Genomic DNA, 14987 nt, shown 5'->3' with positions numbered 1-14987 from the left:
GGCCTGGGACCCCTCTCACTGGGATTGAAGAAGCATGAAGTCCATGCGTATTTAGCTTATATAAATATATATCAGGAAAAAAATATACATTTAATCACCTTGATTGTGTTTCCTGGAACATTTTTTAATTGAAAATTGTGCTTTTCTGTTTGTTTTGTATCTGAAATACTGTATCTATTCATATGTTGACAGTGGTTCCCAAACTGTCAAAGTTTGGTGTTCGAATGGGGGAAAGAAAGTTTGGGCAGGGGCGGATGTAGAGAAATATTTACAAGGTGTCCAGAGGATGTCATAAGTGTTGTGTAAGTGATCACATATACCAATATTTGCTTGGAAAATCCCTCAAATGAAGATCATACCATTATTGGGGCACATTAGTAAAGCATTGAATAGAAATATTTAAAGGTGGCATTATAAATCAATATATAATAGTTTTATTTACAAATCTTGATTCCAAATACAACACTTAAAACACATAAATGAATGTGTTAAATTTGACAGCAAACTGAAGTGGAATATAGATCCACCCCTGAGTTTGGGAACCACTGGTCTTTGATTAGTCAGATATATTGTAGCTCCTTTTGGCAATGTTCTTGTAAACCTCTTGTTGTTTGTATCCAAAAATAATAAAAAATTGATGCTGATATTCTCAGGAAGACGGAGGAAATGTGTGGAGAACAATTTCATGCATTGATGGCACAGTAAGCATGTTCACAACAACTGAGCGTAAATTAAGTACAACTACACCATATTAGCCAGTGTTCCTGTCCTCCTCTTTCTTTGACTATTTAACATTCAAAAGCATGCTTTACTATAATGTAGTTGCAAGAAAATATATGGAAATTTCTAGAGTTTATTTGTGTATTTTTGTAAACAGTTATAACTTCTATAAAGAACATGTTGCTGCATAAACAGTTACCCCAGTTAGACTGACAGTGAGAATGACAAATAGTTCTTCGCTGCTATATTAAAGCTGCAGTGGATACATTTTATAAAAAATTACTTTTTGTCATATTTGCTGAAACTGTATCCTGACAGTAGAACATGAGACATATAATCTGTGAAACAATCATGTTCCTGTGGCTCCTCCTAGTGCTACTAATGGTATTTGTAAGAATCCACCGGGCCTGAACGAAAACAACCAATCAGAGCCATTTCTATAAAACTACACGTCAGCAGCTTCAATGTTCATAAATAAATTGTATACGATGAAACTTTTTAAAACGCTGGGTACCAAATAGAGGCAGGTCTCCTTTACTAGCTGGTATGTACATGATTTTGACAAATAAAACAGGTCTCAATTAGAGGTCTGGTCTGGATTTTATAGAAGTTCTTTGTGTAACTTTAGTATCACACAGTGACACTGGCATTGTGGGGACTAATTATACAGTGTTTCTGCCATGAATCTTTTCTTTTCAGTTCTATGTGATTTGCACACGTCTTATACTTTCGTTTTTTTCCTCCAGCTACCAATCCTTTCAACACATTTACAGAGTTGAATTTCTCATACAGGGAGATATACCCATTCTGTATTGCAGAATGGGTATTGTGTCACTTTCTATTCATGTCACTGGGATTAAAGCAGTGCGTCTCACAGTCTTCTCCGGGGAACAAGCTGTTTCCTGTATTGGTGGCACATTAAGCCTCTTCCGACTGAAGCACCTGAGACATTTGTGAATAAATGTAAACCTTACTGGCCAGTTAAAGACTGCTGTGAGAACATGTTTGATCTGACCCTTGCAGTAGGTTTTCAACTCTGACCACAGTGTTTTTTGGTGGCACTTATTTGTTTGTTTTCTAAAGGGTGAGATGAGAGGATGGATATCAATCTCATGTATGGAGCTGGAGGCAAGACGTGGCTATCGTAGCTTAGCATAAAAACTGGTAGCAGGGGCAACACTTCTAAAGCTCATTAATTTACACGGTGTACCTCAATTCTGTTCATACACAGAAATGTAAAAATAACTATTTGTAGTGTTAGTGGGGGTTAGATTCTGGAACTATACAGTGTATCCATCCACCCAGCACTTCTACTTGTAAACTAACTAAATGTTGTAATTTTGTAAGTAGCTTTAATAATTTTAAGTGACACTGACTTAATTTTGTTATTTTTATTTATATTATGAAAACAAAATAAAAGTACTTACTCAGGAATGTTTCTGTAGCTTACAAAACTTCATAAGTGTCAAATTACTAGTAAAAGCTACTTAATCAAGAAACTTTTTAACTTTTGTGTTACTTAATATGTTGATGTAATCTGCTTCAACAATTTTTTTTAGTTAAAATAACTTTTAACTAATCGCATTAGGCTAACCACGTCCTGATTCCAGTTCTTTACCTAACACACAGACATGAAACTGATATCCAGCTTCTTATCTCACTCTCTGAAAGAAAGCAAATAAGTTAATTTGACATAATGTTGAACTATAGGATTTAGTGCTCAACATGGCGAACTCCACCAGAAAAGGACCTGCTCCCTCTGTAGATAAAAACTGCTCATTCTAAGGTAACGAAAACACAGTGATTCCTATTTTCAGATGATTATACACTAATAAAAAAAAACTATTAATATTATATTCCATTCCTTTAATAGATCCTCCTAAATGTTACACACTGGACCTTTAACATACAGAAAGAAATCATCTGTCTAGTTGCCTTTGCTCAGTCCAGTACTCTTTCCTAGTCTCTGTTTGAGTGACAGAAACAGGTGACGTGCGTGAGCGTGTGCGCATTCATGTGTGCGCGTGTCCGCGGCAGGCGTTGTTCACCACCAATCAGACCGGGAAATAGAGCTGCGTCAAGCCAACCAATGTCAGGCAGAATGAGACCGAAAGAGTCCTCATTACTCCTTCACAATTAAAGTGCTGAATAAGTTTGGAAGCTACACGAAAATGTGGACTAATTAGATTATATATGAAATGAAACTATAATTAACAACTGGAGTGAATCCTTAATAGTGAACACATAGCTCACTAAATATTTTCTAGGAAAGCTAAAACCTTAACTCTTCACTTTAGCCTTTATGACTTCCTGCACTCTGTATTTTACTTGATTATGCATTCTATGTAGGTATATTCTACTCTTTTTTTCTATATTTTATTTATTCTTTTCAGTGGGTTTTATTTTCCATCTTATCTTCTATATTCTATTTTATTTTACTATTATTATCAAGTGGGTTTTATTTTCCATCTATCTATGATATTCTCTCCCTGGTTTTATATTCATTATATGCCTTTTTTCATGTGACACACTGCATGTCATTTCTTTAGTAAAGCACTTTATAGAAATAACATTATCATTATTTCAGGAACAGTCCTAAAATAGAATACCTGATGACATGAGAAGTATTTTCAAGTCTCTTCCAGGTGTAGAGCAATTGTAAATTGTTTATGTTTTGGAACTAAGGGAAAAAGATTGTAGAAAATCTACCCACAGACTTGCGACTTTTAGGTCACTCTAGACTGACGTTCATCATGCGGGTCACTTCATAACTGTGACCTGTTCACACTGGAATTTGACATTCAATAAAATAATGTGAACAGCCAAACAAAAAAAAAATCTGTTCTGAGCTATAAATTTAAAATTGAGTGCAAATGTTTGCAGTACGAATGTAGCCAAAAAGTCAGCAGTCAGTAGGTGTATGGTAAAGATGATTCTATTGGAATGATGGATATCTCCCTCCTGTATCAGAGTGCTTTAATGAGTTATTATCTTTTGTCTCATATGAAAAATATATATATATATATTATTTAAAACCACAGTAGGAAATTTGTTTTATAAAAATATTTTATTTGCTGAAACTTTCTAGCCTAACAGCAGTGCATGAGGCCAATAATGTATGAAAAAATCAGGTTCCTCTGAGTTGTTCTTGTGCTCCCAAAAAGCCACCGGGACTGGACGAAAATAACCAATCAGAGCCAAGGACAAACATTATTATGCAGCTTTAAGGAAAACTCCCAGTGAACTTTATAAGATTGGGGATTTGCAATAAAAATTCATGAAGAAATAAGTGTGTTTAAAGTTTTGTTATCATCTTTTTTTTTTCAAGTCCTTTTTTTATTAATGAATTCATTCTTAGTGTTTTTTTATCATTTCGATACTAATTGTGCTTAATACTGAGCTGGAGCTTTATTTTGAAAAACGCTAGCGGAAATCGTATTGTTTACTCCGTCCTGCTTGGCGCCGCTGAGGAATAGATAGGGAGTCCTTTCAGCTGGATGTCTCTATGGGTCTGAGGACATGAACAGAGCAGGAACACAGCTCATATGGACATACTGTCAGTTTGTAATGGACTAACGCTGTTTGTGAAGGTAGGTTTCTTATGACTGTACCATAAATGCTGCCTGTTAGTGTAGAACACACCGTGATAGCTGCTGTCAAATGATATTTAACGTTATAGGCAACTAACGTTTAAGTTAATTCATTTCCCCTCAATGAAAGTAACGTTAATACCGGTAACCGTTCCTCTGTGTTGTCCCGTTTCATTAACGTGAAATGTAACGTAATGTCAGCCACATTGGGCCAGATGAAGACATTTTAACTTTTACAATTTTTCAACACTTGTTGGCATCGTAGCCTCCAGTCGAGCCTCTAGCATAGGTCCGAGAGCGAGCTGCACACCAGGCTCCATTTAAAAATATCTTAAATTAATGCGACTGCCTCTCTGAAATACAAAGCTAGGTTTTTGGTTTGAGACGAGACATTTCCTGAATTCGTAGTGGTCGCTATTCAATTCGGGTAAATTATAGCACACTAAGTAGCTCTGAATTTTAATTAAATGTCCACTTTAACAATGCACCTGTTTACAGCGCGCTCAGTCTCCCTCCACTGATGTGCAGTGGGCAGGGCGGGAGCGGTCGCTGTAAATCAGTGATAAAAGTCGCGATTTTCTTGCAATTTAATGCTTAAATGAAGCCCAGATGTATGCCGAATTTATCAGAACACATTTGTGTGTTGTCACAAGTGTTGAATTATGTTTTGCGATGTGTGTGTGTTTGCTAAGGAGCACGGCTTTATTACTCTGCAGTTTTTCAAAATTGAAATTCGCCTTTCAGCGAGAGTGAAGTCAGTCTATGTTGCCGAGCAACACCTTTTTTTTAAAGCTATATCTCCATGCTCTGAATAAATCAAATAGCTCTCCTCTGATCCGTCACTGAACGCTGGATACCGGATCGGTTGAATCAGGGATTTCGGTAGAATTCAAAAGCCTTCATCCTGTTGTTTACCGATTCACTCACTGAATAGAAATTAGCGTATGAAATCCCTGTTGGCTGCTGTGGCGCTACATGTGCAAATGGGCTGCTATCCACCCTGCTGTTTTATTTCTCATTCATCTCTCACTGCCAGGATAATGTGGGGATGTGTAGTCCAAAGGGAGAGGGGGATATAAGTACTTGTTGGGTGTTTGGGCTTCTGCAATAGAGTGCTTGGTGTTTATGTGCTTTGACTCATTATGCATACTGTTTTGACCCCATCCTCCCACCCCCACCCCCCAGGCTCCTGCTGCAGTCCCTGTGGAATGAAAGCAGCCTGGTGAATATTTGGTGCCCGACTCGTCCTGCTCTACCAAGATGGGGAACGGATTATCAGATCATCACTCCCTCTTCCCCTGCCTGCCGTCCTTCCAGGCTCTCCATATTGTCATTCTAGGACTGGACTGTGCAGGCAAGACCACTGTACTGTACCGCCTGCGCTTCAATGAGTTTGTGAACACTGTCCCGACTAAGGGCTTCAACACCGAGAAGATCAAAGTGTCACTTGGAGGTAGCCGTCGGACAGCGTCCTTCCACTTCTGGGATGTAGGTGGTCAGGAGAAGCTGCGGCCTCTGTGGCGCTCTTACACACGTTGCGCTGACGGCATCGTGTTCGTGGTGGACTCGGTGGATGCCGAACGCATCGAGGAGGCCAAGACAGAGCTGCACAAGATCACGCGGCTGGCAGAGAACCAGGGCGTGCCAGTTCTGGTGGTGGCTAACAAACAGGACCTGAGGAACTCGCTCAGCCTGGCTGAGATGGAGAGCATGTTGGCTCTGCGCGAGCTCAGCACCGCCACACCCTGGCACCTTCAGCCCGCTTGTGCTATCATCGGTGAAGGACTGCAGGAGGGTCTCGAGAAGCTGCACGCAATGATCATGAAGAGGAGAAAGATGCTGCGGCAGCAGAAGAAGAAAAGATGATGCAGCGACAGTGGGAACTATAAAATGTGAGCCGGATCTAAAGCTTCGTAAGAACTACTGTGAGCTGAGTACAATCTGCTGGTCCACCATGAAAAGTCATTCGGCTGCCCTTTGAAGTCTCATTGGCTGAGTTTGATCTTTCCAGTGGAACTGTTTGTTCAGGTCAGCCTGCGTTTGGCTGCCACAGAGGACAGTGCGATTGATTTTCGCCCTGTGGACTTTGGATGACCACAATCCTGGCAGCAACAAGTCATTGTAAAGGAAGCGCAGTATTATGCTATACAGCGGCAAGCTATGACGTTTACACTGAACTCTTTAAAGCGGACAATGAGCTCTGACTTGTCTATTTTATGTTATTTAACATATGTGCTGCTTATCTGTTCAAAAACAATCAGTCTTTATATTTGTATTCTACCAAAGCTCGTGTTGAGATTGCAGACAGAGCCGTAATAGAGCAAACTAATCAAAGTTGCGTATGTCCGTAAGTATTTTCTATCCATGTTGCACAATAGGAGTTTGGTCTTGAAGTTTACATAAAGAGTAATGATTCACTAGGATGGCCCTAAAACATGGTAACACTGTTCAAAATGGCTGTTAATGATGGAAACAATTATTTAGCTGTTTGGTAGTGGACCTACCTTTCTGTGGCCAGATGTTGAGCCCCAATATTCTGAGCACAGCCACACTGAGAGCAGGAAAACTTCATCTATGTAATCTAACATTAAGATATGGTGTCAGTCTGTCTGAAAGAAAAAGGGCGAGGCCTTCTTTCCAGAGCGATCTCTTTACCAACATAAAGAGCACAGTGACAACATCCTGAAGAGACCTGAAGACAGTGCAGTCTCACTGTGTTTGGAGCACAGGGAATGCCATCAGGACCTCTGTTGCAGTAATTAATGCATTACCTTTACCACACGAGTACTGTAATTTGATATGTGTTTGTCGGCTGTTGAGTAACGAGCAGTCTCAGTACAGAAATGCGAAAGATCCGATCCGAAAGAAAAGCTAAAATGTTTATGTTAAAAAGTGACTATCATCTGATATGTTATTGGAAGTTTTAATTTCTAAATAGCCATAATGTTATTAGCTTCAAAAACCCAGTATCCGTTTTGCTGTATTATTTATCTAGAAGTAAACATTAGATTAAGTCAACCAATCTGTTGCTTGTTACCTGGGGAGCTAACTAATGAGCTAACATTGGTTACGTCCACTTGCTAGTAGTTGAACAACATCTAAACAGAAGTAGCTACAATGCCCAAATAAAATGAACAAACTTATTTAAATTACAAACTGTGTGATCAAAGATTAGGTTTTGTTGACAGTTTTAGATACTCCGTGCTACAGAAACATTGCCGTTCCAAAATAGTAAAGTTCAGCCTTGCTAGCTACCAAATGTTACTGCTGGACTGTTGGACTGAGTTATTTTAAATGGCATTTAAGTCCAGAGCTCAAGCTTGCTAGCTAACGAATTTTATGTTGATTTTAAAACATTTTGAACGCCCACTATACACGTACTTAGTTAGCTAACATTAATTTGCTGGCCCTACTAGCGAGCTAAAATTCCTTAGCGAACAGTAGTTTGCTCACTAATTAACATTAGCATAACATGCTCATGTTGTTGGTTGATTAGTTATTATTTATTATTGTTCTTCAAACTTCTCTTCAGTTGTAGTCGCAGGTTTAATTGGATTAAAATAACTGTACATTTACAAAGTCATTTTGACTTGTGAACATGCAGTGTCATATATGTAATGCATTATTAACTGGGAGGTTCTCTGGTTGGATACAAAGGAGCAAATGGAGTGGAAACAGTTTGGCAAAAAACTGGTGATAGAACAGCCCACGAGCTATCAGTTGTCTCCGTGTGGCTGTAAAAGGTGATAGCCTTTAGCTGGGGGAATCAGCGCCCTGTAGATGTGTCTTGTGTTGTTCTGTTGATTGACAGGCCCAGTTGGCTCAGCAGGAATATTCCCTGGCTGCCTGTCGAGTGTCCGTCCACAGAGACAGGCCGGTGTCGGAGCCAGCCTCACCTATATCTGACCACATATTCACATGTTCATCGGAGCTGGCGTCTGAATGCACTTTAATGGTCCTTTTTCTGACTTTTATAAAGGACATTATTCTGTATGCTTCAAAAGAAGCATTTTACATACATATAATACTGTTGCCAGGTTTCACTCTTCCACTCTTGTTTGGCACGGTGTTCATATTTATGTGTTTGATCCACTTTGTCTACTTGGAATAAAGCAACAAAAGGACAGTGTTGGTGTTTTTTTTTTTTTATGTTATCAGTGTCACTGCTGATCAGTTCACAGCACCAGGCTGCAGGTCGTTTCTGGTTTGTGTGTAACTGACAAACTGTAACCAGCTAAAGGAGATAAAGAGCTGAGTCAGGGCTGCTTTCTAAGAAAGAATAGGCCCTTGCTGGTTAAGTGGAACATACAGACACCAGTGACCTTGGTAGGTATACTGGAGTCATGTTCTTCTACACTGTGTACCAGTGTAACCTCTCAGTGCCCCAAACTGGAGCTTGTTGCATCATTCTGAAAACTCAAATGGAAGATAATGAGGGAGTGAGACTATGCATTTCTATTAGCTGCTAATTCAGAGGGACATAGCAAGATGTTGCTTAAAATCCAAATGTTCTGCGGTGCCCTTGATGTTGGAAAGAAGAATTGCAGAAGAAGGACCTCAAATGTGACTGAAAGCTCCAGAAAGCTAGTTGGTGGACCCTTTGAGCTTAAAGTGTTCCCAAAAGTCAAGAATGAAGTCACATGCTCAAAAATAAGAACAAGAATTGAGTAAGTAAATTAATTATTAACCTGGAAAATAATACGCATTAAAAATATCTTACCTCAGGGACTGTGAGTTATTTCTTTATTCATATTTTTGGTCAAAGCTCATTAAGAGTTTACAACTGAGGCAAGGGTACACTCTTTTGTATAGAAAGCATGGAATTTAAATATTCATTAATCTATATAATGAAGACAGACAATTACTATTTAAAGCTGCAGTGGGTGACTCATAACTAATAATCCTGTGAACAAAATCAGGTTCCTCTGGCTGCTCCTAATGGTATTCGGCTCTGATTGGTTGTTTTCAGTCAACCAATCAGAGAGAAAGATAGTTAATTGTAGCGTCCCATTCCTAGGTTATCAAATAGTGGTGCTGGGAATGAGACTCAACAATAAACTGTCTTCAAGCCTCCAAGTGTCTTTCTATCTTTCCCGGCTCCGGTTGTTTTTGTTCAGGCCCGGTGGATTCTTATAAATGCCATTAGGAGCAGTAGGAGGAGCCAGATATAGAGAAAGTTTGAGTAAATATGACAAAAGTTATTTTGATAAAAGTTACGTACTGCAGCTTTAACCCTCTGGGCTCTCTAGATCTTAATAGAGCAACGCCAGTTTCATGTAATTCCGCAATGCGTTTGAGATCAGCCTCTGAACAGACTCCACCCAAGGCATCATGGGATTGAATGGTTAACAACCACAACGGTTTTCAGAACGTAACAATGGATTAGTAATCATAGAAGATTTGTTGTTATTTTGATTTTACCGATTTTACAAATGAATTTCATTTACATTGGAACCAAAAAATGTGTGTTCTTTTTTCTATGGGTGCAATGCAGTCAAATTTAAAATACATATCTTTGTATGTTTAATATTTCTTATATGGTAATGGCATATGATTATGTTCCAGTGCTGGAATTGTTTGTGATTTGAATTTTTACTCATTTCAATGTAGTTTTCTCACTTTTGGAACAGAAAGGCTCTGGTTTGCTCTGAACAGCACAAATGTACAAGATGATCCACATGATTCATAGACTTATTCCAATGTGAAGCAAGGTCATATTAAACTGATTTTGAATGGGGTTTGGTATGAATTCGCTACAGTTTCTCTCTTTGACAGACAATGCAAAACGGTAGCTTTCACATGCGTTTCTGTTGTGGTGGACTTTTAGTTTTGGTATCTGTGTTCAGTGTGTGTTTTGAAAGGAAGGGCAGGGAAGGGGGGCAGTTCTGGCTCAGACTGGGTCTTCTGCTCTTAGAACAATACCAGGCACATGAAGGCAGGGGGATTAGGGTGAGAAGGGACGGGGGACGTGGGTTTCTGGTGGGTCTGGAGGCGGAATCATGTGGCACACACTTCCATAACACACACTGCCTCCTGGTCAACCAGCCGGGGATAATAGAGGTGAAACTGGCACATATTGTAATTGTTTCACAGATAATGAAATATGTGGGCAGCCTGGCTTCCCAGCATGCTCAGCTGAGTCCAACAACCTCAAAAAGAATTTCAAATGGGAAGTTATGTATGCCAATTTTTAATAAGCTTGGACTGTTGGAGCCGTGCATAAATTTAAAAGCACATTGAGAAAGAAACTTTTATATAAATTAATGTATTAATATATTTTTCATCATCATGTTTTCTGGATATACAGGAAAAGGAAAACGATGAATGGAAACATAGAAGTCCTCATTAAGGACTGACTGTGAACACAGTTGGTCCGCTACCCTTCCTGCATCTGCAGCATCCTTCCTCCACAGCTATATGGCTGCGTGCCCAGTGGCCCTGTATATTTTCCATTACACAAAGCTCTCCCAGGGCTGGGTAGCATGCCAGGTTAAGCCTCTCCCTCTTCCCATGGCCCTTGGCTGGAGGATGACCAATACGCTTTAGCACAGTAACAGAGGGGGCTTCAGGGGTCACTTGTTCCCAAACATCCATATCAGCGGCTGACTTCCTGGAACTGCACCGAGTCCTGGCCGAGGCTCCTCACTTTGATCCTGGACTCTCATTAACAGTGGATTAGTGTGAGCAGGGGGGACCAGCTGAGACGCGAGACACTGTTCGTCTCAGCATCTCCAGGTTAGACAGGTATATATCTGAATGTGGCCATTGATCTTGGACACTGAAAGGTGATGCCACTGCCACTTTTTCTACTTAGACCACAGTGACGGTCATCCTTGGGTCTCATAGATCTATATTTACACTCACCTGATAATCCAATATTAAAGCTTGGCAGTTGGAAATCTCACACTACTAACAGAGCTTTTCAGATTACTGTCAATTGCTTCCATGTGTTTCTTTAATCGTAGACACATTACATCAACTTGGTTTTCATCTGCCTCCTCCCATTATATACACAAACTCAAGTTTTAAAGAAATATCATTCATGTACTCGATGTACCTTCCCACTACTTAAGATCCCCATTTCCCTTAAAAATTGGCTTCATGTTTGTATGAAGTATATAAATGGCAGTATAAAACACAGAAAATGATGCAATCAAATGACCCATCATAAGCCCCGCCCCTTTGCTATGTGCTCTAATAAATGTTGAGCTTGTTTCCTTTCTTTATAGACATGCTATATCCACATGTTTAAAATTTCTTGTTAGATGTAGCCCCAAAATTATATTTATATTTTTTCTCAGTGTGACGTTTATTAAGTAAGTTACTTGAGTATAATCATTTATTTTTTGCTCAGTGTTTAATTAGCCTCCCCTAGGAGAGAACACCCTGGTCAGTGCCCCCCCAGGTAATTAGAATATGAGACCCCTGCTCTAAGCACACAGATCATATCTTTCCCTTCATTGTGACCAAAAGAGAAAAGACAAGAGCGATAAAGAAAAGGGAGGGAGGGAAAGCATTATATTAGTTGGTTAGCTTGGTGATAAGTTCGAGAAACTGCAATGGTCCACCAATCTCACCATCTTCTCATGTTACTGAGGATGTCAGATAAGCAGTGCCAAAGTTGATGATATTGCGTTAATTCCCATTAAGAAAGTAAACTATATGACATACAGATGTCTGTAGAAAGAACATAAACAGCACAGAAATGAAGCAATACAGACGATAGAATACATCTAAACTGACAGTATCTATAAAACGCTGACAGAAGCTTTAATCCAAACCTTTTAGTGCTGGTCCCAGACCCATACAGTCAGGACCACCTCTGCCCCAGGGCCTGCTAGTCCACTGTGTGATCTCCAACATTAGAGCTTTTGTAGAAAGTAAACTAACTAACTGGACTGAAACTTTTTACAATAACTTCCCCTGTTCTTGACAGTCAGACACAATATGGCCACAATTCTAGCTTTACTAACACGTGTATCAATGCTTGTGTATTCTATTCATTCAGTTGTCCAGTCTTTGATCCCTCGCTCTCTTACAGCTGAGGAAATGGACTTTGAAAGCACAACCATCCATCTGAAGAGTGTGTATTCAGCAGGAGGGGTGTGAGCACCGTGGGGTTTGTTCAGGCTGATTGATGACTGTGTGAACCGCTAATCTGATCCCCGTTCAGTGTGAGCTGTGAGGGGTGTAAATGGTGCAGTCGTCAGAGCGGAGGACAGGATATGGTGATAAGGGAAGAGGAACCACTCCCTGCTTGCCTCGGTTTCCTGAGAAGAGCCTGGCTGTCTGCCACTGCAACCTCGCCCCCAACCTAACCTAACCCTTTGGCCTTTGATAAATTCAAGTTTACTGGGGCATCGTGGCCTAAATATACTGCACCAAGGCCAAAACTACCCAACAGTATATATAGTATATAAAGTGTATGTACTATTAATAAAAAACAGCATATATAATATAATATAATAATAATTTTAGTACGCAATGATTTCACACAATATTGCTATAATACTACTTAGTAAGGTTAAGAATGCAGTATTTTCACTGTACCTTTACTTAATGGACTTGAATACTTCCTCCACCCACAGCCTAACTGCACTGGGTATCACCATTCGATCCTTCCCCTTTAGGAAAGGTAGGCTTCTGCGTAACCTGAATGTGTGGTACGTTATCTAGTTAGCTTTTTTTAGCATTTTCTTTTGTGATTATTTTTTGCCGTTGCAGAAAAAACTCAAAAGATTCAGATTGGTCATATTTGACCCGTGGTTTCCAGCTCCAAGTCTTATTTGGGAGGTGTCTGGTTTTAGGCTATTTTAATTGAAGTAACTCACTGAAGTAGTCTCACACTACTGGTGATGTTCAGTGTGATCACAGACACTAGGAAATGTGAGTTTGTGTATTTTCTGCTTATTTTAAGGGCACAACGGCCAGTTCATAACAGGGCAATGACAAACTGACCATGTGCGTAGTTCATTTTAGAAGGCGCATTACGGCCAGATGGCAGAATGATTTGGGTCAATGACAAAAAAGGCTTCTAAAAAGGTATTTTTAAAATGTATGTAATGCGTATTTTTTGTCTGGAACAAAGTGTAACAAGATTTATTTGCCAAATAACTTTTTTAAGAGTTTATTTTTTTCTGTTTTGCTTTTTTCTGTATTTGATAGTGGCATCTAAAATGGTTACAAATATAATTAAAAAAAGGTTTTAAAGTTCAAATTCAAACATAGAATCATGCCATGGTATTTTATTTTAAATGTATCACAATTAAAATATGATTTTTAATACTTTTCTCCATGTCTTCACTTTCTTCACAGAAAGTTGCTCTGCCTGACATTTTGGGGGTTCAAGCTTCCATACATAAATAATATTTCTTATTTTAATGTACTTAAATTGTAGTCAAACTAAATTATATAATAATATGATGTGTTTCAATAATGCAATAAGTTATTTTAAAAGGAAATAATACACCAAATATGCATGTCATGTCATTGACCCATATATCACCAAATTAAAAAGTTCCTTCCAGGAATGTTTTATAACCTTCTAGCTACATACATTCATGAAAAGTAGCAATGGAAAACTGACAAGTAAAAAATTATTGCTACTACTGTATGTTCTTCTTATTATACTTATTTCTTCTTAATATTACTGTGCTGCATCCGACCTGTAGAATCCTCACTGTTTATAGACATACTGTATGTATCTATGATTTCAACATGACTCATTCCCACTATGTTTACTACTGCATATGCTGACCAGCTGTGTCAGCGGGACGCTGAATACTCCAAACATCCCGAGAGCAGGGAGCAGCCTGTACTGGAACTTGTTACATAATCCTGACCTTTGTAAGCCCTTCCACTGTTGCTCTCTTTTATCTCTGTTTAAACAGAACCAGCTATCATCTCTATTTAAAGTGAATCAAAGCTACTTTGAAGTTTCGTAGAAGCTTCTAACTGCCCTGCTTGTTTATTGTACCTGTTCCAGTCTCTGGGCTGTTTCTGACCCCACCGAATGAACGAAGGAATTATCCAAAAAATATTGTAGCACAATATTTTATTTTGTGATATTGTACTGATTTTCTAAAACACTATTGATTTTTATTTTTAAACCTCCAACCACAAAATAGCAGTGTTATAAACTGAGGGCTGTGATGTTGGATGTTACATACACTGTGATAAATACTAATGCAGATCTCACTGCTCATTTAAATAAAAAAAAACTAAATTGCAACATATCGAAAATGATTCCCTAAACTTTCTGTCTTTTTTCTTTTTACTGTGCCTGCATGAAGTGGCAAACACAGCGCCTTTAAAGTGTCATGGTGACAAGGTGGATGGAAAATATAGAGGCTGGTCAAAACACACCACATTGTTCTGTTCTATAATAAAAATGTCACATGTTATCTGTGTGTGAGCATCATACTGGCCACAGAATTCAAGTTTATATTCCTCAGTGAACACTTCAAAGAGATTCTATGTGTAATTCAACATTATTAAGGAATGTTTGATAATGAAAAATTAACTTTGTGTATGAGAATGCAGCATCTTTGTACAGTATCTGTTCTCAGTTGACAAATGCAGTATAATGTAAACTTTACATAAAATTATAAATTATTTAGAAATTAACGACATCTGATGTTCAGAATGTTCTGCAGTCCCATACCAACAAACTGTGAT

At 38.9% G+C, this 14987-nt stretch overlaps 2 protein-coding genes across 2 annotated transcripts in view; both read left to right on the top strand.

Annotated features, from left to right (window-relative positions):
* The window catches only part of scin (scinderin), a gene marked incomplete in the record, with an annotated part of 23822 nt that extends 23519 nt beyond the window's left edge, over nucleotides 1–303 (top strand). The window contains 1 exon segment of the mRNA XM_035681313.1: nucleotides 1–303. Coding sequence (XP_035537206.1) covers nucleotides 1–28 — 28 coding nt within the window.
* Nucleotides 304–4194: 3891 nt separating this feature from the next.
* Nucleotides 4195–8436, top strand: arl4ab (ADP-ribosylation factor-like 4ab). Its single transcript, XM_035681235.1, has 2 exons — nucleotides 4195–4310; nucleotides 5496–8436. The coding sequence occupies exon 2, from the start codon at nucleotides 5571–5573 to the stop codon at nucleotides 6174–6176; it is 606 nt and encodes a 201-aa protein (XP_035537128.1). The 5' UTR covers nucleotides 4195–4310; nucleotides 5496–5570; the 3' UTR covers nucleotides 6177–8436.
* The last annotated feature ends 6551 nt before the right edge of the window (nucleotides 8437–14987 follow it).

Source organism: Morone saxatilis, unplaced genomic scaffold (genome assembly GCF_004916995.1).
Source record: "Morone saxatilis isolate NCDOM2014 unplaced genomic scaffold, NCSU_SB_2.0 Contig9, whole genome shotgun sequence".
Classification (NCBI taxonomy): domain Eukaryota; kingdom Metazoa; phylum Chordata; class Actinopteri; family Moronidae; genus Morone; species Morone saxatilis.
Note: the sequence above shows the minus strand (reverse complement) of the source record. Positions and strands in the feature narration are given on the sequence as shown.

Excerpts from the sequence above, each read along its gene's own strand:
- arl4ab (XM_035681235.1), top strand. The coding sequence starts at position 5,571 with ATGGGGAACGGATTATCAGATCATCACTCCCTCTTCCCCTGCCTGCCG.